The sequence below is a fragment of the Panthera uncia genome, assembly GCF_023721935.1.
Source record: "Panthera uncia isolate 11264 chromosome B3 unlocalized genomic scaffold, Puncia_PCG_1.0 HiC_scaffold_1, whole genome shotgun sequence".
Taxonomy (NCBI): domain Eukaryota; kingdom Metazoa; phylum Chordata; class Mammalia; order Carnivora; family Felidae; genus Panthera; species Panthera uncia.
The window spans coordinates 48,172,482-48,199,487 of NW_026057582.1; the positions used below are offsets into that span (position 1 = coordinate 48,172,482).

The 27,006-nt window shown below is 34.7% G+C and overlaps 1 protein-coding gene across 2 annotated transcripts in view; it reads left to right on the top strand.

Moving 5' to 3' along the window:
- The window catches only part of SOS2 (SOS Ras/Rho guanine nucleotide exchange factor 2), an 89,876-nt gene that overhangs the window by 14,432 nt on the left and 48,438 nt on the right, over positions 1-27,006 (top strand). For both annotated transcript variants that reach the window (XM_049612817.1, XM_049612818.1), the window contains exons 2-7: positions 11,508-11,633; positions 14,260-14,391; positions 15,281-15,445; positions 19,430-19,633; positions 22,795-22,938; positions 25,845-25,955. In XM_049612817.1, coding sequence (XP_049468774.1) covers positions 11,508-11,633; positions 14,260-14,391; positions 15,281-15,445; positions 19,430-19,633; positions 22,795-22,938; positions 25,845-25,955 — 882 coding nt within the window. The remainder of the gene's footprint in view (positions 1-11,507; positions 11,634-14,259; positions 14,392-15,280; positions 15,446-19,429; positions 19,634-22,794; positions 22,939-25,844; positions 25,956-27,006) is intronic.

Genomic DNA, 27,006 nt, shown 5'->3' on the forward strand with positions numbered 1-27,006 from the left:
ATCATGACCTGAGCCGAAGTCGGACGCTTAACCAACTGAGCCACCCAGGCGCCCCTCCATAAGAATTTTAAAATCAGGGTATCAATTACTATGCAAAAACCTGGAATTTTTATTGGGATTGTGTTGAGTTGATAGATCATTTGAGAAGAATTGACATCTTAATGATATTGAGTCTTCCAGCTGATAAAGTTTATCTTTTCATTTACATAGGTCTTTTAAAATTTCTGTCAGCAATATTTTATAGTCTTTTGCGTATATTTTTATTTTTTTTTAATTTTTTTTTTCTTAATGTTTTTATTTATTTTTGAGACAGAGAGAGACAGAGCATGAGCAGGGAAGGGGCAGGGAGAGAGGGAGACACAGAATCGGAAGCAGGCTCCAGGCTCTGAGCCATCAGCACAGAGCTCGACATGGGGCTCGAACTCACAGACTGTGAAATCATGACCTGAGCCGAAGTCGGACGCTCAACCGACTGAGCCACCCAGGCGCCCCTTGCGTATATTTTTAGAATGAAATTTGCTTTTCCTTTTTAAATTGAATTTTTTTTAATGTTTATTTTTGAGAGAGAGAGAGACAGAGCGTGAGCAGGGGAGGGGCAGAGAGAGAGGGAGACACAGAATCCGAAGTAGGCTCCAGGCTCTGAGCTGTCAGCAAAGAGCGGTCGCAGGGCTTGAACCCACGAACTGCGAGATCACGACCTGAGCCGAAGTCGGATGCTTAACCAACTGAACCACCCAGGTGCCACTAAATTGAATTTTAACTCTTTTATAACAACAACAAAAACTTCCAGTATTCTTTTTTATGTTTATTTACTTTGAGAGAGAGAGAGAGAGAAAGAGAGCACATGAGCAAGTGGGGGAGGGGCAGAGAGTGATGGAGAGACACAGAATCCCCAACAGGCTTCAGGCTCTGAGCTATCAGCATAGAGCCCCATGCAGAGCTGGAACTCACAAAACATGAGATCATGACCTGAGCCAATGTCAGATGCTTAACTGACTGAGCCACCCAGGTGCCCCTTAAACTTCCAGTATTCTTAATATTGATGTTTGAGATATTTGCATCCTTGCAAAAATCTTGGCAATGGAGTGAAGAATTTGGCATCAATAAATGTCATACTGTGCGGCCAAAGGGATTTATTTCTACATTGTACAAAAACTCAAATGTTAATTGATTAAATAAATGCACTAGCCAGAGTTTTTTATTTGATTGTGAATATGCAGAACTGAAAGATACAAATTAGGAAATGACATTTCTGAAGTTTGTATAGTGTTTATCTCAGTAGGAAAAAAATTAAAGTTTAATGTTTTTGTGCATGAATCTATATATAGAATCATGACTATTCTTTTTACAGTGTATGTATAGGGAAATACTTTCTGGCAATTTGAAAAAATGGTGTAACTAAAATGCAGGTCTGACTTGTTGATCTACTGTTAAGGACTGAAAATTATTTTAATTGCTCTTTTTCTGACTAGTCTTTCAGGAAAATATGATAGGTGAGTTTGTTCTGATGTGGTAATTTTATTTTTACTGTCTCTTACGGTGCTGACATAGTAAACACTGTGGAAGTGCAAAGTAGGGTTATCTTTTATTGTCATTTTGATGTCCTATTTGTATTTATGTGTGGGATTTTAACATATATTTTTATGACTTTTCATATTTGCACTTACTTTAGGAAGTTTGGCATAAGAAATTTTGATGCTAAATGTTAAAATTGCTTTGCAGGTTATTTACCAAAATCATAATCACAGGAAAAAAAATCTATCCCAGTTGGACATTATTTTTTAATTCTCATGCACACTTTTACTGAGTAGGGCACTTGGCTTTTATGGAAGGATGTTATAAGAAACAGTCTTATGAATGCCATTGCTAAACTTCCAGTGTAAATTCTTATTTTTTTTTAATGTTTATGCATTTATTTTGAGAGAGAGAGAGAGAGAGGGAGAGAATGGGCATAGGGGAGGGGCAGAGAGGGAGGGAGAGAATGCGAAGCAGGCTCTGTCAGCTCAGAGCCTGACACAGGGCTGGAACTCATGAATCATGAGATCATGACCTGAGCCAAAAGCAAGAGTCAGATGCTTAACCAACTGAGCCACCCAGGCACCCCAATCCTTATTTTTTATTAAAAAAGGAAAATTTTAATTCTATTGATCTAATAGAAACATATGGTAAGTATAATTAAGTTTCTTCTTGTTATGTTAAAGAAGTGCATGATGTAAGAGAAAATATTTCCCTGAAATCTATTTTGAATTTATAAAAATATTATAAAGTCTGTCATTTTGGATGTGGTCCTGTATAAATATCTAACTGCCTTACTTTAAACTCTTCTTATCCAAAGTTCTTGAAAAAGTAGTATTTATCATTTCTAGTTTTATGTATCCTTCTTTTTTCCTACTTCCCCAGTTCAGATTATATTTCTTTATAAGTTAGTTTATATTTTATCAAAATTATTCCTGCAAATAAAAAGATAACTAACTTACAAGAAAAATAACTTGTAAGAAAAATAGCAGTATCTCTTCTCCATTCACAAAATTTTCTGCTTTCCAGAGATAATTACTTTTAACTTTTCAAAGTGATTTGTTTCAGTATTCTGTATCTCTCAGGAAAAAAATTACTGTTTCTTGATTTTTCTGTTTTGGCCATTATCTGTTAACTTCCTACCATGGAAGATAAAGATTTAATATTCTTTAATACACATATACATTTCCCTCCTTCCCCCATACACATCTACCTTACCATACATAACATATTTCCTGTTTCACCCCACACCATGGTTATATCTTAGTTTTGTTTGGATCAGTATTTACAGTTTACATAATTATGACTGTAAATGTTGTTTATAGTTAAACTGCTTTTCCTTTTCTACCTAACCTTTTACTGGAGTTAATAATTGTCTTGTTTTCATATTTGTGTAGTTGTCTATGTACTTTCTAATTCAAGATTAAAGTCTCTACCAGTTGTCTAAATAGCCTCTTAAGAGTTTTAGATCCATCAGATACTCTTATCAATTTCATCTTTTTTTAAAAGTTTTTATTTATTTTAGTAATCTCTACACCCACCATGGGGTTTGAACTTACAACCCTGAGATCAAGAGTCACATGTTCTTCGACTGAGTCAGCCAGGTGCTCCTTGATTTCATCTTCTTGAGATAGTTTCTCCCAGAGTATTCTGATCTGCAGTCTGGACTGGTGACCTTATGCCTGTTGTACAACTCTCACATTTTTCCTTCACTTCATGCTGGTTACTCCTTTGGCCTTTGTTCTGTATTAGTTCCTTCATTTCCTGTATGCCATTTTTTCTCTTCCTTGATTCATACTCTTGTTTTACTGTTACAAACTATAAAAGCTTAATGAGAAAGTGTGCATGGGAGACAAAATTTTTGACCTTGTTATGCTTAAGCATGTCTTCATTTTACTATGACATTTGATTGATAGTTTATTAGGATATTATTCTAGGATGAAAATTATTGCCTTCTAGCTTCTAGTATTACAGTTGAAGTCTGGAACTAGTCTAATACCTACTTTGTATAGGACCTGCTTCTTTCCTTCACCCTCAGCTTGTAGGATATTCTCTTTGTCTCCAGGGTTCTGACATTTTTTTTTTTTAAATGTTTATTTATTTTTGAGAGAGAGACAGACGGAGCATAAGGAGGGGAGGGGCAGAGAGAGGGGGAGACACAGAATCTGAAGCAGGCTCCAGGCTCCAAGCTATCAGCACCGAGCCCGATTGCGGGGCTTGAACTCACAAACTGTGAGATTGTGACTTGAGCCTAAGTCAGATGTTTAACCAACTGAGCCACCCAGGCACCCTTGACATTTTAATTTCATTTATTAGCTCGTGACTAGGAGGGTCCTTTTGACTTACTTTTTTTGTAATTTCACCCCTTAATTTTCTGTTTGCTAGATGATTCTCCAACATTTTAAAACCTTATTTATGGTGAAGTGGTAAAACAATAAAAAATGCATAAAACATAAATATACAATTTAAGGAACACTTATTTAGCACTTTTCTCAATAGAACTCTCCAGAAGGTAACCACTTTTATGGTAATCACTGCCCTTTTCTTTTATATTTTTACCTTTTAAACGTGTCCCTAAACATTATAGTTTAATTTTGTCTGATCTTGAGGTGGAATTCCATGGTATATATTCTCCTTATCTGGCTTCTTTCTGCCAACATTATTTTGAAGACATATCCATAGCTGTAGTTACTCATGTTTCCTCCTATATTCAATTGTATGACTATGCTATAATTTATTCCACTTTAGATAGATATTTGAGTTTCTTTTTTTTTTTAATTTTTTTTTTAATGTTTATTTTTGAGACCGAGAGAGACAGAGCATGAGCAGGGAAGGGGCAGAGAGAGGGAGACACAGAATGAGAAGCAGGCTCCAAGCTCTGAGCTGTCAGCACAGAGCCCGAGGCAGGGCTCGAACTGGCGAACCCTGAGATCATGACCTGAGCCCAAGCCGGAGGCTTAACCGACTGAGCCACCCAGGCACCCCTAGATATTTGAGCTTCTAGTTTGGTGGTATCACTAGTAATGCTGCTTATGAGCCTTCTTGTACATGTCTTCTAGTAAACCCATGTGCTAATTTCTCTAGAACAGTGCTGTCCAATAGAAATATAATGTAAACAACATATGTAATTTTCAATTTTCTCATAGTTGTATTAAAAAAGTAAGAAGAGGGGCGCCTGGGTGGCGCAGTCGGTTAAGCGTCCGGCTTCAGCCAGGTCACGATCTCGCGGTCCGTGAGTTCGAGCCCCGCGTCAGGCTCTGGGCTGATGGCTCGGAGCCTGGAGCCTGTTTCCGATTCTGTGTCTCCCTCTCTCTCTGCCCCTCCCCCGTTCATGCTCTGTCTCTCTCTGTCCCAAAAATAAATAAAAAATGTTAAAAAAAAAAAAAAGTAAGAAGAAACAGATGAAATTGATTTTAATAATATATTTTATTTAACCCAATAAATCTAATCATTTTAGCATATAAACAGTAAAAACATTGAGATATTCGACTTTCTTTTTTTATACTATATCTTTGATATCTGGCATATATTCTATACTTAAAGCCCATTTCAATTCAGTGGAGCTACATTTTAGGTACTCAGTAGCCACAGGTGCCTAGTGTCTGCTATGTTGGTCTACATAGCTTTAAACATAGGGTATGCATATCCTTTTAAACATTTTATTTATTTATTTATCTACATATATAAGATTTTATTTTTAAGTAAATTCTACACCAAATGCCGGACTCAAACTCATGACCCCAAGATCAAGAGCCATATGCTGTACTGAATGAGCCAACCAGGTGTCCTTAATTTTTTATTTTTTTAATTGAGTATAATTGATGTACAGTATTGTATTAGTTTCAGGTATATATACTTTATGAAATGATCACCACGATAAGTCTAGTTACCATCTGTTAATATACACAGTTTTTACAGTATTATTGACTACGGGGTATTGCATATTTTGCACTTTTGTAGATAATGGCTAAGTTTTCATAAGTGATTGAGCCAAAAAAAATAAAATGATTGAGGCATTTTGCACTCCATTTGCAGTGTCTGAAGTTCGCATTGTTTTTTTTTCCCCATTGTTCTACATGATTACTGGTATTCTCAGACATTTTAGTTTTGCAGTTTGATGTGAGTGGGTAATAGTTTTCATTGTGGTTTAATTTGCATTTCTCTGATTACTAAAGAGCCAAAGCTCTTACTGGTCATTTGAATTTCTTCTATTATGAAGTGCTGATTTTTTTTGCCTGTTTTTTCTATTTTTTTTTTTTTTTTTTTTTTTAAGTAGACTCCATGCCTAACATGGGGTTTGAACCATGACCCTGGGGTCAGGAGTCACATGCTCTACTAACAGACAGCCAGGCACTCCTGTACTGGAATTTTTATACTTTTTTTCTTACTGAATTTCTTTTTTTCTTTTATTTAAGTTTATTTATTTATTTTGAGAGAGACAGAGACAGCGTGAGCAGGGGAGGGGTAAAGAGAGAGGGTGAGAGAGAGAGAATCCCAAGCAGGCTCCCTGCTTTCAGCACAGAGCCCTACTTGGGGCTCAAACTCCCAAAACCCCGAGATCATGACCTGAGCCAAAACCGAGAGTCAGATGCTTACCCAGCTAAGCCATCCAGGTGCCCGTCTACTGAATTTCTAGGAGTTATTTCTGTGTTCTGGATATGAGCCCTTTTATTTTATGTGTTACATTATTCTTCTCCAGTGCTAACTTTGATGAATGTTAAGTTTTAAATTTTAATATAGTTATGTTTATGAATCCTTTCCTTTACGGATAGTAATTTTTGTGAAATCCTTTCCTATCCTGAGGTCATGAAGATAATATCTTGTTTTATATTATCAGAAGTTTATTAAAAAATCCAACTAGAATTGTTTTTTGTGTAAAGTGTGAACTGGAGTTAAGTTTCTCCAGTTCTTCTCCATACCTCCTATACCTCCATCCTCTCCTATATGGAGAAGATACCTTCTCCATATAGGTATCTAGTTGTTTACTATTTCTGGGCTTCCTCACCTTCCCATGACCCCATCCTCATACTCTGTAGAACTACCTTTGTTGTAAATCAAGGGTCCATATATATATGTGGACTTGCTTCTGTATTCTGTTCCATTCATTTGTTTGTCTGTCATTATAACAGTATCACATTCTTACTGTAGCTTTGTAATAAATCCCAATAATGATTAGAGCAAGTACTTACACTTCTTTGATTAAGTGGCTGGTTTTCTTAGCCTTTTGCATTTCATATAAGTTTTGAAATTATGTTGTCAGTTTCAGCAAACAACCTTTTCGGTTTTGACTGTGATTTTATCTCCATAAAATCAGTTTGAGAATTGATACATTTACAATATTAAGTCTGATAATTCACGAACATGATTTTACATTTCATGTATTTGGATCTTTAATTCCTCTCAGAGTCTATAGTTTTTTCCTTAGGGATCCTGTACTTCTTTTGTTAAGATATTTTCCAAGGTACATGATACATATTTTTATTCATTGTAAATTATATTATTGAAAATTTTTATTTTCCAACTGTGTTGCTGCTACACAGGAATAAAATTTTATTTTTTATAAATTAAAATAATGTATTTATACAATATTTGATTTTCCTTCATGGGTGTATTAGTCTGGGGTCTCCAAAGGAACAGGAACACACACACACACACACACACACACACACACTCTCTCTCTCTCTCTCTCTCTCTCTCTCTCTCTCTCTCTCTCTAATAGATGTAGAGGAATCCAAGATAAGCAGAGTAAGCTGGAGAACCCATGAGAGTTGGCGTTATAGTTCTAGTTCAAGTTGTAGTTCATGTCCTAATTCAAAAGCAGAAGACCAAAATACTCAAAGACAGGCAGAGAGAAGGAATTTTCTTACTCACCCTTTTATTCAGGCAGGTCCACTCACATTAGGGAGGGCAGTCTGCTTTACTCAGACTTCTACCAATTCAGATGTTAATTTTACCCAGAAACCCTCATAGACACACTCAGAAGTAATGTTTAACCACATGTTTGGGCATCCTGTGGCCCAGGCTATTTGACACATAAAATTAGCTATCACAATGAGCAATCAAATCATCTGTAAATCTATTTTCCTACACTTTTATTTCTTTTTCTTGATGGTCTGCACTATCCAGGACCTCCAGTACAATGTGGAATAGAAATGATGTAGCAATTGTCCCTGCCTTTTTCTTGATCTCAAACAGAAAGCTTTCAGTATTTCACCATGTTGACTATGATGTTTATTGTAGGTTTTTTTTGTAGTTATCCGTTTACTAAATTAACTTCACTAGAGACTTTTTAAAAAATGTTTATTTATGTATTTTGAGAAAAGAACACAAGCAGGGTAGGGGCAGAGAGAGAGAGAGAGAGAGAGAGAGAGAAAATCCCAAGCAGGCTCCACACTATCCGTGCAGAGCCCGATGAAAGACTTGATCTATGAACTGCAAAACCATGACCTGAGCCAAAATCAAGAGCTGGACATTAAACTGACTGAGCCACCCAGGCGCCCCAATTTCACTAGAAAATTTATTATGAATGAATGTTGAGTTTTTTAGATGCTCTTTGTACATTTATTGATATTATCATATTTTCTTTTTTAATCTGTTAGGATGGTAAATTGCTTGATTTTACAACTTTAAACCAACTTTACATTGCTGGGATAAACTCACTTGGTTGGTCATGTATATTTTTTATATATATTATGGAATTTGGTTGATATTTTATTTAGGCTTTTATTTCTAGGCTTATGAGTAAACATGGCTTATAATTTTCATCTTTTTTAAATTTTTATATCAAGGTAGTCTCAAAGTAAGTTGGGAAGTCTCTTGTTCTTTTTCTATCTTCTTCCTTAAATGTTTAATAAGTTTGTCAGTGAAGCCATCTAGGCCCATATAATGAGCTATAAAAGCAAGTCTCAACAAATTTCAAAAAATTGAACTCCTGGAAAATATGTTTTCTGACTACAGTGTGATTATTCTAGAAATCAATAAAAAAGAGAACTTATGGCACAAAAACAGACACATAGACCAATGGAATAGAATAGAAACCCCAGAACTAGACCCACAAACGTATGGCCAACTCATCTTTGACAAAGCAGGAAAGAACATCCAATGGAAAAAAGACAGTCTCTTTAACAAATGGTGCTGGGAGAACTGGACAGCAACATGCAGAAGGTTGAAACTAGACCACTTTCTCACACCATTCACAAAAATAAACTCAAAATGGATAAAGGACCTGAATGTGAGACAGGAAACCATCAAAACCTTAGAGGAGAAAGCAGGAAAAGACCTCTCTGACCTCAGCCGTAGCAATCTCTTACTCTACACATCCCCAAAGGCAAGGGAATTAAAAGCAAAAGTGAATTACTGGGACCTTATGAAGATAAAAAGCTTCTGCACAGCAAAGGAAACAACCAACAAAACGAAAAGGCAACCAACGGAATGGGAAAAGATATTTGCAAATGACACATCGGACAAAGGGCTAGTATCCAAAATCTATAAAGAGCTCACCAAACTCCACACCCGAAAAACAAATAACCCAGTGAAGAAATGGGCAGAAAACATGCATAGACACTTCTCTAAAGAAGACATCCGGATGGCCAACAGGCACATGAAAAGATGTTCAGCATCGCTCCTTATCAGGGAAATACAAATCAAAACCACACTCAGATACCACCTCACGCCAGTCAGAGTGGCCAAAATGAAGAAATCAGGAGACTAGAGATGCTGGAGAGGATGTGGAGAAACGGGAACCCTCTTGCACTGTTGGTGGGAATGCAAATTGGTGCAGCCGCTCTGGAAAGCAGTGTGGAGGTTCCTCAGAAAATTAAAAATAGACCTACCCTATGACCCAGCAATAGCACTGCTAGGAATTTATCCAAGGGATACAGGAGTACTGATGCATAGGGGCACTTGTACCCCAATGTTTATAGCAGCACTCTCAACAATAGCCAAATTATGGAAAGAGCCTAAATGTCCATCAACGGATGAATGGATAAAGAAATTGTGGTTTATATACACAATGGAATACTACGTGGCAATGAGAAAGAATGAAATATGGCCTTTTGTAGCAACGTGGATGGAACTGGACAGTGTGATGCTAGGTGAAATAAGCCATACAGAGAAAGACAGATACCATATGGTTTCACTCTTATGTGGATCCTGAGAAACTTAACAGAAACCCATGGGGGAGGGGAAGGAAAAAAAAAAAAAAGAGGTTAGAGTGGGAGAGAGCCAAAGCATAAGAGACTTAAAAACTGAGAACAAACTGAGGGTTGATGGTGGGTGGGAGGGAGGGGAGGGTGGGTGATGGGTATTGAGGAGGGCACCTTTTGGGATGAGCACTGGGTGTTGTATGGAAACCAATTTGACAATAAATTTCATATATTTAAAAAAAAATAAAAAAATAAAAGTTATTTGAATTAAAAAAAAAGAGAACTTAAAAAAATACTGTAAGTTTAAAAATTAAGAAATAAACTTCTAAATTCTAAAAGTCAAAGGGGAAAACCATAATGGAAATTAGAAGCTATTTTGAACTGGATGATTAAAAATATTCCATATTAAAATCTGTGAGTTATTTTTTCAATTTTTTGTTTTTGTAAAAGTAGATCTTAGACTACTTACGTTTTCTATTTTTATGTCAGTGGCATTGATATCTTCTAATATGGCATAAAAAGAGCAATACTTATTTCCCTCAACTATTCTTTTTTTTATGTTTTTTTTATTTTTCTTATTTTTGAGAGAAAGAGCATGAGCAAGGGAGGCACAGAGAGGGAGACACAGAATCCAAAGTAGGCTTCAGACTCTGAGCTGTCAGCATAGAGCTCGACACGGGGCTCGAACTTACAAACCGTGAGATCATGACCTGAGCCAAAGCTGTATGCTTAATCAACTGAGCCATCCAGGCACCCCTTTCTCTCAACTGTTCTTTAAACAAATATTTACATGACGCCTGCCATGTGCTAAACACCATTTTTTACCTTATTCTTCGTATCCAGTTCTATTGGATTCTTTTTTAGGATAGTTTACTAGGTTCTAATTAAAAATTAACAACCAAAAAGGCTCACCACAGCTATATAGCAGCAATAAGGAATGTATACGGGCACACCTTCTTTTGTGCTTGGCTTTATTGGGCTTTGCAAATAGTGTATTTTTTATAAATTAAAAGTTTGTGACAACCCTGTGTGGAACAAAGTCTACTGGTGCCATTTTTCTAACAATATTTGCTTACATCATGTCTCTGTGTCACATTTTGGTAATTTTTGCAATATTTCATACTTTATTATTATGGTGATCAGTGATGATGACTTGTTGGAAGCTTAGATGATAATTAGCATTTTTTAGCAATATTTTAAAATTAAAGTATATACATTGTTCCTTACACATAGTGCTATTACACTTACTGGACTACAGTATAGTGTAAATATAACGTTCATATGCATTAGGAAACCAGAAAATTTATTTGACTTGTTTTATTGTGATACTCATTTTATTGTAGTGGTCTGGAACTGAAACCAGAATATCTTTGAGGTTTGTCTGTGCCATGGTAGAAGAAAGCTGACTAGCACCTACCTCACAGAGCAGCTCTGTAAAGTAGTCTGGTTTTTCAGAGATATCTCCATTGTTGGGATTCATGACCTAGTGTTCAAAGACTTCTAGTAGATATATTAGTTACCTTAAGGGTATGGGTATCTACTATTCCTCTGAAATTATATAGAATATTTTATCTGTATATGCTTTTTTTGGCAGTAAGGAGTAGAGAGGGGCCAGTGGCTTTCAATAGATTTTCATAGAGTATAAAAAAGCTTAAGGAACCCTACTCTATACGTTCAGAAAAGTTTATAGAGAGTAACAAATAGAGGTGAGTTTTTCTTCCCACTTTTTGTGTTTTATGTCTGTATTTGAATGACTAGTCTAGTAAAATATTAATTATAAAGAAGATTCTCTGGTGTTTGTCATTAATAATTTGGCCTGTACTTTAACTAAGAACTTTTTTTTTAAAGGTTCAGGAGCAAGTACATCCCAATCTCTCAGCTAATGAAGAGTCTCTCTATTATATTGAAGAGCTGATTTTTCAGCTGCTTAATAAATTATGCATGGCTCAGCCAAGGACTGTTCAAGATGTGGAGGTAAAAACTATTTTGATATTTCAAAGTCACTGAACCATTGTACAAATGAATTTTTAAATCTATATCATTCTGAATTATTGTGGAAACTAAAACCATTGAAATCATGTGTGATAGGTGTGTGCTAAGTTCATTTTCAACAAAGATATCAAGGCAAATCAGTGGGGAAAGAAAGTTTTTCAGCAAAAAAAAGTGCTAAAACTACTGAATAAATTTATGGGGAAAAAACCCTTGAAACCTATTTCACTTAAAAATTAATTCAAGACAGATCATAGTCTTTTTTTTGTAATTTTTTTCAATGTTTATTTATTTCTGAGAGACAGAGACAGAACATGAGTGGGGGAGGGGCAGAGAGAGAGAGGGAGACACAGAATCTGAAGCAGGCTCCAGGCCCTGAGCTGTCAGCACAGAGTCTGTGGCGGGGCTCGAACCCATGAATTGTGAGCTGAAGTCAGACACTTAACCGACTGAGCCACCCAGGCACCCCACGACAGATCATAGTGTTGAACATAAAGCTGAAACTATAAAGTTTTAGAAGAGAATGCAGGAGAATATTTGTTTAACCTGGCGTTAAGCAATTTTTTTTTTTTTTTTTTACAGAGGACTCAAAACACAGTTAAGTATTAAAGAATAAAATTATCGAGAAAATGAAAAAGGTGTGAGTCACAACCAGGAGAAAATGTTTGTGATATATATTCCTTACAAATGACTTGTATCTAGAAGATGTTTACTCCTACAAATCAATAATAAAAAGACCCCCTCCTTCCCCAGATGGGTAAAAGTCTTGAACAGACACTTCATAAAAAGAAGATATGCTAATGGCCAATAAGCACATGAAAAAGGTGCTCAAGCTCTTAAATCACAGGGAAATAGAAATTAAAACCACAATGAGATACCATTTCACACCTCTTTCAAGGGATAAAATTAAAGACTAATAACACCAAATGAGATGTAGCCTAACTGGAATTCTCAGCACATTGCTATAGGAATATAAAACAGTATAACCACTTAGAAAAGTTTCTTATAAAGTTTAATGTTTATTTTTTCTTACAAAGTTTCTTATAAAGTTAAATATACAGTATATCTAGCCTGTGCCCCAACAGTTTTACTCCTGAGTGTTGAATCTAGAGAAATGAAAATACATGTTCACAAAGAGACTTATACATGAATATCCAAGCAGTTTTATTCATAATAGCCAAAAATTGGAAACAACTCAAATTTCCATCACAAGAAGATGAATAAACAGATTGTGGTTGATTTATAAGATGGAATACTACTCAGTAATAAAATGAAAGAATGGGCTATTGATAATGTACAATAACGTATCTATAATTCAAAGATATTATATACAACAAAAAAGCCAGGCCTCAGAGAGTACATATAGTAGGATACGTTTCTGTGAAGTTCAGAAACACTAAAATTAATGGTGATAGAAGTCAGGATGTGCCTATGAGGGGTGGGGAGTGAGATGTTAGAATCTTTATTAGGGTGATGGTTACACAGGTGTAACCATTTTTCAAAATGTGTTGAATTGTACACTTAAGATCTGTGCATTTTACTGCATATAAATACTGCTTCAATAAAGGACTAATAAAAATCTTTTGGATATTTACTGTTTGATTAATACACAGACACACTTCTAAAAGATGTGTAAATTAGTGCTAAAATATTTGTATTGGCTCAGTTACATGGGAGTATTTTTAGATTTTTAGAAATACCTGTCAGCACAGCTTTCAAAAATTAACTTTTTTACTATACTGTTTACATCCTTTCTTTTGAATATTGTTTCTGTAATAAGGCAACAACTTCCAGTATGAAGGAAAATCTTAATTTGGAGTAATTGAGCTATTAATATTTTCAGGGACTCTTGGAATTAGAGTATTTGTTCCCTAGTCTCAGCTCTAAGAATTAGACATTAAGTATAAAAAAAAGCAAACTTCTCAATAGCTAAATATGCTAAAAGATGAGAGTATAATTTTTAAAATAGGAAGTCCTAAAAATTGGAGTTTGATTCAGTTATCATTAGTTCTCATTATTCATGCTAACCACTGGTTAAATTTTGATTAGTTGAGCCATAATAGTAACCTATAAGACTTAGATTATTTTTGCCAAGAGATGTATTTCCTTAAGACATTCTGAGCTTTGTCACCTACTTGATCCTCTAACAGGTACATGACATCTCTTATTTTTAAAATTCTTTATATTAAAGCTCTAAGGTTAGCAAAGGGAAAGTGACTGCATAATAATTATTAATAATGAGTTAACAACTTCTGCCAGGTAAATAGTTTTAATCCTAGGAGCCTTATGGTAAAATCACTGATGAGTATTTCATGCTGGCTTTAATCTCTCCTAATGTTACTGCTTTCTTCTAGTTCCAGTTCCATTTTAATTATGCTTATACTTAAAGCTTTCTGTTTAAAATTCACTTTATCTTTATTCATGGGAATTATGTAGGAAAAAATTTTGAAAGTCTTGTTGATCCTTTTAAAAAAGTAGTTCTTACAGGAATCAAAACATGTTGTGGCACTGTTATCTGCTAGCATTAAAGATGATAATAAAATTTAGTTTTGCATGAATTTTCTAGTTATGAACACTTCAATTAACAATAGTACTGCTATGATATTAACAGGAACGTGTTCAGAAGACCTTTCCTCATCCAATTGACAAGTGGGCTATTGCTGATGCACAATCTGCCATAGAAAAACGAAAACGAAGAAATCCTCTCTTACTGCCTGTGGACAAAATCCATCCTTCATTGAAGGTAGTAAAAACAAACATTGGGGGAGTTCTTTATAACAAATAGCAATGTATAAAGTATTGGTGTATTTATTTAGTATTTATATAGCACGGCCTATATTAGTCTGTTAATGTGTATGTGTATATACTTGTACATATACATATGTATATATATATTTCTTAATGTGTGTACAAATAAAAATAAACACACTCTAATAAAATCATATTGCCTTTCAAATAATATTAAAAGTTAATGATAAGCAATAATGCATCTTTGTGTCATCTTCTGATGAGTACTACCCCTGACTGACTCTCAACCTTTTGTTGATTAAGAAAATAATATATTGTCAAAAGCTATGGTGAGTTCAGAACTGTTTTCAAATATATCACAGATACATACATTGGAAAAAGTAGACTAGGGAATATTATTTAGTCAATAGAAAATACTTGGTGTATATGGATTTGAATGCCCCTGGGTAGCAATTTTGAGAGCCCCCAACTACCCCCCCTCACATGCACACATCTTCCCCTGAATAAAAACCACTGGCATTTGGAAATATTGGTTACAGGTCCTTGAAAATAGTAGATACTTGTCCAATGGGTTTGGGTAATGTATTAATTTAAGAGGTTTTCCATGAAGTCCTGACCAAGATTTCTATATTGGAATCAATAATCTCTTCTTACTTGATACTAAAGGCAGATTTGTTAGATTAGATGTCTCTTTAAAAAAAAAAAAAAAAAACTTCTGACACTGGGACCTATGGCTCATTCTATGTCCTTTGATATCTGTAAGTTTAGACATTTGGTCTATAGAAAGTTCTTTATAAGCAAAAATATTGGATAATTTTTTTAAGTGTTTAACTGATACGTGGTAGTCCCATTTTTTGGAATTAAATTGTTTATTTTTTCCACAGGAGGTTTTAGGGTACAAAGTGGACTACCATGTATCCCTGTATATTGTGGCTGTACTAGAGTATATCTCAGCTGATATTTTGAAGTTGGCTGGTAATTATGTTTTTAATATCCGACATTATGAAATATCCCAGCAGGACATTAAAGTGTCAATGTGTGCAGATAAGGTAAGTGTTAAAAGGTATTTTTAACACTTGTATTTTTAACTTAACTTGAATAATAGTGACTATATGTCACTTCTATCTCTTTTTTATACATTAGTAATTTTTATAATTCCTTGTATTGGAATACATAAAAATGCTAGCTTTTTAGATAAAACATGATATTTCCAGGTTTTCAGCATATGACAGGATGGGAATCCCCCCCCCCCCTTTTTTTCCCCCCCGGCAAGAGTCTTTTACCTATAGGAAAAAAACATCCAAAGCCTCAAACCAGTTTAGGAAAAATAGTTTGAATTTTATCTTTTTAGAAAGAGAATATAAAGAGAATCTACACAGAGCATTCAGGTACTTTTAAACAGAAGCAATTTTGAAAAACATACTTTTGGGCACAAGTAGAGAGCAAAAGACTTCAGTACTAATGTTTCTTCCTTTTGATACATTTTTTTGTTAGTTACCTTTTTCCTTCCTGGCTGTAAGCTACTGGGGGAAGAAATTGAGTCTCTTATTTATTTTCCTCTCTCCTCCTTTTTACTTTTTCTTTTTTTACATTAAAAAAAATATTTTTTTTAACGTTTTATTTATTTTTGAGACAGAGAGAGACAGAGCATGAATGGGGGAGGGGCAGAGAGAGAGGGAGACACAGAATCGGAAGCAGGCTCCAGGCTCTGAGCCATCAGCTCAGAGCTGATCTCACGACTGTGAGATCGTGACCTGAGCTGAAGTCGGCCGCTTAACCGACTGAGCCACCCAGGCGCCCCATCTTTTTTTACATTTTAAATGAAAATTTTTGAGTATCTGTTATATGCCAGTCACTGTCCCAAGTGATGATAAAATACTGAATAAGACAGCAGTCCCTTGTGTTAGAAGGAGTTTATTTTAGTGGGAAATAAAAATATAAAAAAAAAATTGCAGCACAGTGTGATTAAAACTATTAGAAGTCAAAGGTGCAGTATAGAAAGTGTTGAACTCTGGCATGGGGTAGACCAGGAACACTTCATTGAGAAGATGCCTAAATTAGACCATTAAGGGTAAATGACCCCTACGACTTGGCACATGCCTGTATTTCTCTCCTTTGTACATCAGAATTACAAGAAAGCTTTTAAAGATTCTGATGACTGTATCTTATTCCCAAGAGGTTCTGATTTTCTTGGCCTGGGTTAGGACTCTAAGCCTGGAAATAGCTTGAAAGCATCCCAGGTGATTCTGATTTACAGTTATGGTTGAGATCTACTGTACTCTGAGATAGTCTCAAAAATGATTTTTCACTTGAATTTAATAGTAGAAATTCCTTGATATTTCTATTTTGACTTCTAAAATTATGATTGCAGCCTGTTTTTTACTTTTCTATCTCAGACTTTTAGATAAGTTACAAGTACTTCCCTGTGCCCTGAACCACTTGAGAGTAAGTTGCCAACGTAGTTTAGTGTGTCCTACAAATGAAAACATTCTTCTGCATAACCACAGTCTGACAATCAAAATCCAGGAAATTAATTTTGATACATTATACTATCTAATTTGCAGACCCCATTTAGGTTTTGCCAGTTGTCCCATTGATGTCCTTTATAACAAAATGATCCAGTCCAGAATCAGTCATGTATCCTTCAGTCTGGAATAATTCCTCATTCTTCTTTAACTTTTGTGATCTTGGTACTTTTGAGGATTACTCTAGTTATTGTTTAAAATGTACCTTACTTTAGTTTTTTCTGAAATTTTCTCTTTATTAGATTTGGGTTATAGATCTTTGGCAGGACTATCATAGAAGTAATGCTGTACTCTTCTCATTGCATCATTCACATGCCACACAATTTGATGTGTCCAATTACTGATGTTGTTCATTTTGATCACTTGATTAAGGGGTTGTCTTCCAGGCTTCTCTACCTTGAAGTACTATTTTCCCTTTTGTAATTAATAAATATTTTGTGGAATATTTTGAGATTGTGAATATCTTATTCCTCATTGTACTTGAAATGTATTCATTTATTTTAATATAGACCCATGGATTCTTAATGTGCTGTCATCTGTTATTTCATTACTTGTTTTGATATTCAAATTGTCCCAGATCTGGCCAGTGGGAACTCCTTCAAGTTGGTTTCTCTGTCTGTATCCTTCTTTGAATACTTTGTTTTGACAGATATTCCAGGTTCAACTTTTCTTTATATGCTGCTCAAACCTGGAATTAGGCATTTTCTAAAAACTCCTGGTTCCTTTTAGTGGAGAATGGTACCAAAAATGGAAACCAAAATCTGGGTGCTACATAAGCTGTTAGGGTGTAAATGCTCTGGTCTCTTAGAGGCCAGAGTTGGGGCGTGTGTGTGTGTGTGTGTATACATTATATACATGCATACACATACGTATTTATTTCTTCTCCATCTTTTTGTTGTTATGGTAGCCCAAGAAAACTAATACAAGTTGTTTATTTTCCGACATAGGTGATACGTTAGCACTAATCTACATTTAGGTGGAGGTGGACCTATAAAGTGGTAATTTAGCTCTGCTTAAAAGATAGTATTTTATTTACCTATTTTTGAGTGGTAGAACAGTTTTGAAGTAGAACATTTTTGGAAATCTGCTTTACCCTTCTCTTAGGCTTAGGCTTCTTCTTCTTTTTTTTTTTTTTTTTTAAAGTTTACTTATTTGTTTTGAGAGAGAGAGCGGGAGCCAGGTAGGGGCAAAGAGAAAGGGAGGGAGCATACCAAGTAGGTTCCATACTGTCAGCACAGAACTCGATGCAGGTCTTGAACCCACGAACCATAAGATCATGACCTGAGCCGAAATCAAGAGTTAGACACTTAACCAACTAAGCCACCAAGGTGCCCCTCTCTTGGGCTTATGCTTGTAACTCAAGGACTACCTTGTGTCTACCGAAAAAGTATTATCTGTCTTTATATGAATTCACAGATCTATCCAATCCAAAACTACTACCACAGGGTTCATTTTAGCTTCCCCTTTTTCATATTTGTAACTGCCTTCTCTGACACTGAGAAATCTGGCTCCCATTTTTTTAATATATTTTATTTGATCACTTCTTCTGTACATAACCAATCTGACAGTCCTATCTAATAACACTGGTATAGGCACCTTTCTTAACTCCTTAGTACCAGTTACTGGTATAGTAAATATGCATTAGAAAAGCATCATACTATGCTCTATCATGTGCTTCTACAATAGTGTCCTTTCATTTTTCTCCAAGTGCATACAGCTTTCCTTACAATAGGACAAGGAACTGGGGCGCCTGGGTGGCTCAGTCGGTTAAGCGTCTGACTTCAGCTCAGGTCACGATCTCGCGGTCCGTGAGTTCGAGCCCCACGTCGGGCTCTGGGCTGATGGCTCAGAGCCTGGAGCCTGCTTCTGATTCTGTGTCTCCCTCTCTCTCTGCCTCTCCCCCATTCATGCTCTGTCTCTCTCTGTCTCAAAAATAAATAAACGTTAAAAAAAAAAAATTAAAAAAAACCCAAAACAATAGGACAAGGAACTACTACCATTTTGAACACCTATTTGCCAGACATAATAGTATGCATTTTATGTACATTACCTCATTGAATTTTTTCATCAGTTACATTTTACATGTAAGGAATCTGCTTTCAAAAGAATAAATAACTTGTCTGTAATCACAGGTGAGTAAGTGGTTGAACCGGGATTTTGGCTCAGATTGTTGTTCTTCAAAGGTATGCTCTTTTTGGCTTTTATATATGTGTGTTTATGTGTGTGTATGTATGTATATACACACATATATATGTATACACACACATATATTTCACTACTAGGTTTATCTTTTTTCCATAAATGTTTATTTACTTTTGCATATCCAGTTTTATTTGAACATTTTTTCCCTTCAACTTTTCATATTTCTCTTATTTGAATTTTCTTATATAAATTAGCCTGTAAAACACAAAACTCATTGTTTAATAATGTTTTAATTCCAAGTACCTTGAGACCATTTTATAAAAGTGAGAAAAACAAGTTTATACGTTATTGATTTATATTTCTCAGGTTTTGATGGACATGTTTGATCAGGATGACATAGGTTTGGTTTCTCTCTGTGAAGATGAACCGAGTTCTTCAGGTGAATTAAACTACTATGACCTTGTCAGAACTGAAATTGCAGAAGAAAGGCAGTATCTACGGGAATTAAATATGATTATAAAAGTGTTTCGAGAAGCTTTCCTTTCTGACAGAAAGCTGTTTAAACCTTCTGTAAGTACCTTTTTCGTTTGAAATACTATGTACCCCAAAAGTTAAATAGCAGCTTAAAATCATAAATAGTAACTTTTTATACTTTATGAGTATGTAAACCAGTATTCTTTTATGTGGTATTTATAGTTTTTAAAATATGTGAATTGTTATACTACGTTAAGGCCAGTGACAATGATAGTTAGACACAAGTGCATACAGCTACCCTTATTAGAAAGGGAGACTACACTGGAATGAAATCTTTTTCTGCTATGAGCTGTTTGAGGTTTATAGTCCTTCATTTGAAGATAGTGAAAAAGATGTATGGTCTACAAAAGAAAGACTTAATACTTTTTCATATCTTCTGGTAAATACTTTAAGGCAGAGGCTTAAAGTTTCAACAGTGGAACTTTTTTTATTATTATTATTTTTTTAATGTTTTATTTATTTTTGAGAGAGAGAGAGACAGAGTATGAGCTGGGCAGGGGCAGAGAGAGAGGGAGACAGAATCCACAAAGCAGACTCCAGGCTCTGAGCTGTCAGCACGGAGCCTGACGTGGCACTCAAACCCGTGAACCACGAAATCATGACCTGAGCTGAAGTCGGACACCTAACTGACTGAGCCCCCCAGGCGCCCCAACAGTGGAACTTTTTAAGAAAAAAGTTTATGCAGAATGCCACATAAACACAAGTAGAGCTGCTGTTGGAAAACGGGGTAGGAGTGGTGTGAATAGGATGGGAACCTTGTCATCTTTTTCTTACTTATGTAGCTTCTAAAGTCAACTTAAGGAATCCAGCTAGACAAATCCTGTCTCTTTTTTTTTTTAATATGAAATTTATTGTCAAATTGGTTTCCATACAACACCCAGTGCTCATCCCAACAGGTGCCCTCCTCAATACCCGTCACCCACTTTCCTCTCCCTCCCACTCCCCATCAACCCGCAGTTAATTCTCAGTTTTACTACTTGGCAATGAGAAAGAATGAAATATGGCCTTTTGTAGCAACGTAGATGGAACTGGAGAGTGTTATGCTAAGTGAGATAAGTCATACAGAGAAAGACATGCCATATGTTTTCACTCTTATGTGGATCCTGAGAAACTTAACAGAAGACCATGGGGGAGGGGAAGGGGGAAAAAAAAATTAGAGAGGGTGGGAGCCAAACCATAAGAGACTCTTAAAATCCTGTCTTTTTAAAGATTTTTTTTCTTTCCTTCCTTTATCCCATGATTCATTTTTCCTTAGATGTCTGTGTCTGCCCTTCACTTTAAATACTCAGCCTTTTTTCTACCTCGTGATTTCCTCCCCCAAATGACTATTATGTGAACGAATGTGCAGTGACTGAGTGTTTAAGACTAAGATGTGATTTTGCCTCTTTGATTATTTTCCAAAATCATGAGTTTCAGTGATAATTTAAGGTTTTTTAGTTGACATCTGTCCTTTTTTTTTTTTTTTTTTTTTGTACGTATGTTTAGTTTAACGTTTGATAATAACTCCCACTGGACTTAAGTAATCAGCATTTTGTAATTTTCAAAATACTGTCCTATTTTATGTGCCCTTATAATACTCCTCTGAGTATTATCATCCCTAACTTACTGGTAAAGAAATAGACACAGGATGGTTATGACTTGGTACGTTAGTTACAGAGGCTGAACTTGAATTTGAGTTCTTTTATACCACAGTGTCATTGAGTTCTACTTAAGAATAAAAACCTAACAGATGCTGATAGCTAATATTATTTTCTTTGCCTTTTCTGTGTCCCATTAGTTTTCATTCCTCAGGAATTAATTTTTATGGGATCTCTTTTTATTGAGTTAGTGCTGATTTGATAGAAAATTTCTATTATACTGAAAGCTCAAGAGAAAGTGACAATCCCTTTTTCTCTTTTTCTAGATCTACTGTACCTTTTTTAGCATTTAGATATAAATTATCTATATTTACTGTATTTTTTCCACCGTATTTTTTTTTAATCTCAAAAGACTAAACTTTTGAGATAAAGACCACCTGAGACCAGAGCATAGTAGTCAGCAAATATTTGAGGAGGATTAATATTAAAAGAATGAATGACTTAAAACTAATCTTAATTTACTCCTTTGGGCTCTACCCCTGTGTCTTCAAAAAGCTCAAGTTTGTGGAGGACCTAATATATGCCAGGAGCAGTTTGTAGAAATCATCTATTTAATCCTACTAAGAACCTTATTAAGAACCTTATGAGGGTAGATGTTAGTATACCAGCTGTGTGATCCTGAGCAAATTACTTACCTGCTCTGAGCTGGTTTCCTCATTTGTAAAAATGAGGATAATGATAGTACCTATCTAATAAGGCTGTTGTGAGATTACATGTCAAGTACTTATAATAGTGCCTGAAACATACTAAGTGACCTAATCCAGAGTCATTTATCTAGCAAGTGCGGGGCTAAGATCCATGCTGAGGTCTGTTAGGTTCTATAGCCTGTGATGTTTCCATTACGAGATGGAAGAGCGGGGGGCACTTGGCTGGCTTGGTTAGTGGAGCATGAGACTCTTTCTTGATCTTGGCGTTTTAAGTTCGAACCCCATGTTGGATGTGGAGATTACTTAAAAATAAAATCTTAAAAAAAAAAAGATGGAAGAGTGAATGATAGGTGGCCATAACCTGCACAGTCAGTATAGGGTCTGTGTCCAAAGGACTTAACATTTCTTAATCCTGATGTAATTCACACATGAAAGCTTGAATGAAGTCTTTAATTCCTCCTCAAATTCAGGAGATAGGCTGACCGCAAATTGTGAAACTGGGTTGTATCTGGGTTAGGAATCAGACCTTCATTTTGATCCCAGCTTTTGTCATTAACCAGCTCTATAAGACTTTAATCAAGATTTTTAGCCTCTTAACCAATTTTAAAATACTCAAATGCCAGGATTCTTTATGAATGCATAGATTCATCCACAGTATGAGTTTTAGAATTATTAAACAAAACTATCTACAGTCTGTATTTTACAGTGAATTTACTATGTGTAATCCAATAAGTTTTTTATTTCACTTCTGTGTTCATGATTAACTTTTGCTTTGTTATAGAATATATCATGTCTTGTAATATATTAGTATGCATTGAGTGAAAATAAACCCTTAACACTTATAGTACTTATATTTTATAATTTTTAAACAGAATTTCAACTTCACATATCTTAACCTTTTTCTTTTTTTCAGGATATTGAAAGGATTTTCAGTAACATTTCAGATATACATGAATTGACCGTGAAACTTCTAGGTCTTATTGAAGACACAGTTGAAATGACTGATGAAAGCAGCCCTCATCCATTAGCTGGCAGCTGTTTTGAAGATTTGGCAGAAGTAAGTTTACAAAACTACTTGATAATTCTCATTAAAGTCCTAAATGGTGTATTAAGAAATCTAGTAAGATATTCTTTGTGAAAATTAGAGGATATTGCTGACTACTGTAAAACAATACTTAAGGTTTAGCCAGTAGCAAACTAAATTGTCTATATTTTTAGTGACACTTTTTATAGTGTATTTATGATGCTATTTATAGTGAAAGTTGGTTGAGTAGTAGCATTTAGGGTTTTTTTTAATGGCATGTGCATTAAAGGTGAAAGAAAATAAATTTTATTGACCATAGCTATTTAGCTTTTGTAGATCTTGGTCTTAATTTCCAAAAATTGAAAAGGAAGTTTATGTTTCAATTTTTTTTCCCCAAAGTGAAAATCATTTGTCTTTTAAATGATTATAAAAGTAATGTAGTTCATTGTAAAAATATTCAGGAAAATAAAGGCAAATAAAATGAAAATCACTCCACTTTGCAACACCCAGAGATAACTTATCCTTACAACATACATTACTTAATCCTTAAAAATGTTTTTCTATATGTACATACAAACTCATTTATTTACAAAAATAGGCTGTTGCTATTATATAATCTGCTGTTCTCAATACATCATGAACATTTTCCGTGTTAATAGACTTACACATAATTTTTTTATATATTGAAGATTAGTTGACATATGTTACATTAGATTATGTGTAAACTCAACAATTCTATACATTACAGTGTTCACTGCTATACGTGTAGTTAACCATCTGTCACCATACGACATTATTGTAATATTATTGACTATATTCCCTATGCTCTACTTTTCGTCTCTGTGATTTGCTCCCATTATAACTGGATGTTTGTGCCCCACATCCCCTTCACCTGTTTCTCCAGTCCCACTACCCTTCCTTCAATACTGTTTTTGAAGTCTGAATTAGTAACATGTTATATGGAGATACAATAACATATTTTAATTCCTTACTATTAATAAGCATGTAAGTTGTTTCCATTTTTTGTTATTGTAAACAGTACTGTAACAAACGTATCTACATTGTCTTCATAGTCTAATAATTATTTTAGGATGTATTCCTAGAAATGAAATTGTAGTACTAAAGACTAGGAAATTTTTAGAACTTGGAAACACTTTGCCAAATTTACTTACAGGTAAGTTCTAGTATATGTGGCTCTTTTTTCCCCACACCTTCACTAAGTCCAGGTGTTATTCCATTCATTTTGATCAATCTAATGAGAAAAAAAAAAGAGCCTCATTCTTCAATTTGTTTTAATTTTTAAACTAATCATGTTGAACATCTTTGTATACTCATTGGCCATTTTTATTGCTTTTGGAAAACAGGGTTTTAAAAGCGCTTTCTTTAGTTTTCATGTAAAAAGATTTTCTTACTTTATAATCTCTGCCTCTATGTTTGAAAATATACGTTACTTTTATTATATCCATTTTGTAGATAATGAAACTGATAGTATAGAAAGATTCAGTTACTGATACCTAAGGCAAATATTCAGTCTTGTTTCTTATTAGAAAGTTTTTATATTATAATATCTTAGCATATTAATCTGTAGTCTGGTTGCTTGCTGTTCTCTTAAAGATATCATTATTCAAAAACATGTATTTTCTAATTTTTATTTTGTTTTTTATTGTAGTAAAATATATATATATATATATATATATATCATAAAATTTGCCATTTTAACCATTTTTAAGTGTACAATTCAGTGGCATTAATTAAATTCACAATATTACGACCATTACCACTATCTTTTTCCGAAACTTTTTTATTAGCCCAGACTGAAACTCTGAACTCATTAAGCAGTAGTTCCCTATATCTTCCCTCCCTCCTGAGCCCTGGTAACCTCTAATCTACTTTGTGTCTGTGTGAATTTGCTGATTCTAGATACCGAATCATAACAATATTTGTTCTTTTGTGTCTGCTCATTTCACTTAACATGTTTTCAGGGTTCAACCATATCATGACATGTATCAGAACTCATCCCTTTCTATGACTAAATAATATTCCATTGTATGTATATATCATGTATTGTTTATCCATTTATTTGATGATGGACACTTTTGGTGTTTCCATCTTTTGATTATAGTGGATATTGCTGCAGTGAACATTGGCATACAAGTATCTGTTTGAGTCTTTTTTCAGTTCTTTTGGGTACATATCCAGTAGTAGAATTGCTGGGTCATAGGGTAATTTTTGTTTAGCTTTTTGAGGAACTTGCTGTTTTCCACAGGGGCTACACCATTTTATATTCCCACTGGTAGTAGATGCGGATTTCAGTTTCTATGCATCCTCGCCAATATTTGTTATTTTCTGAAAAACATACTATATTTTTAAAATACAAAAATGAAACAAATCTCTGAGTTCTATACTTTGAGGATACGGATTATTATCAAATAATAGGAATGTATTTAAATATAAACATTGTACAACATATGGGGAGTTTCTGCTTTGTTATTTTACTGTATATTAGTCTTTGCTTTCTTTTTCTAATTTTGAAAAGTGTGGAGTGGATAAAACAGTGGTACATTTTGCTTCCTTGGAAGTATCCTAAGTATAAATTCATTTCAATCTAGGTAAGCCTAACTGAAATTTCAAATCCCAACCTTCTTTTACTAATAAATCCTCCCTATTTACTGGGGATAAATGTGCATAAGCACTAAGTTTGATAACTTCTGACCACAGATTCAGTCACCTATTTTAAGACCTCAGCATCTATCACTCAAGATCATTACTTACATTTAAAAAAATTTCCTGGTTATTGTTTGCCCCTTAAAAGTAGAGAGCAAAAAGTTCTGAAACTTAGTTGAAGACTTGATAAAAATTTGCCATTAAGTAGTCTGTGCCATATTAGTAGAAAAGATGTTCTTTTAAACCTAACACATTCTCCTTTTTAAACAAAATAGGAGCAAGCATTTGATCCTTATGAAACATTATCACAGGATATTCTGTCTCCAAAATTTAATGAGCATTTCAGTAAGTTGATGGCCAGACCTGCAGTGGCTCTACACTTTCAGGTAAACTTAAATTGAATGTTATTTTTTTTATAAAGCAACTAAAGAAATATTTCACCATCTTATCCTTCAAATATTTGTAGTTCTAGAATCTTTTCATAAAGCACATAAGGAAATAATTTGCAAGTACTTCAAAATATGTTCACTGTTAGCTTATTTTAGATTGTCTTCTATTTTTGTCTTGAGTTCTTTCAGTCTGTCCTTAATGTAGAAATCTTTTTAGAATATTATTATACATTCTGATTGCTACAAGAATATGGCACATTCTAGGTCTGGGATATAGAGATTAATATGCAGAGCTATTTCAGGATCTTACTCCCCACAGGAATAAGAAATCATAAAGAGTAGAGAATTCCCTAGAACAGAAATCATAAAGAGTGGAGAATATCCTCATGTAATGTCCATACACTATCCAAGTCCGGTGGATATTTTTATTTCATATTTATGCCTGTAGTATTTGTTAGTCCCTTCCTTGTTCTTCTGGCTCCCATGATACTTTGTCCTCATTTTTATCTTACTTTGTTGATTTCTTCTTAGTCTCCTTAATTGTAGATGTTTTCCAATTTCTGTTATCAGCCCCTGCTTTTCTGCCCCTCTGTACTTTCCTTGGGTAAGTTTATCTGTACATTTTGCTTCAGCTGTTGCCTATATGCTAATGACTTCCTATCTGTATTTTCAAACTGCTGTCTTTGGAGCAGTGTGTGTGTGTGTGTGTGTGTGTGTGTGTGCGTGCGCGCGCGCGTGTGACTGTACACTTTCATATAACCAGCTGCCCTTTGAGCTAATTCACTTGGATGTCTCACAGGCAATTCAAATATAATGTGTTCAAAACTGAACTTACCATCCCTCTGCCTTCATCAGTGTGAATTCCCTTTATTGTCTCCTACTTCTACTCAACACTGAGTAATTTGTCAACTTGGAATAAAAATGACACCTAATTCTCAAAATTTACTTCAATGAAGGAATAGTTTTCTTAAGCTAAATATTCTATATTCATATAAGCCATAAAGTAAACATTATGTAAATGGGACAGTCTGCCTGTAAGATCTTTGCA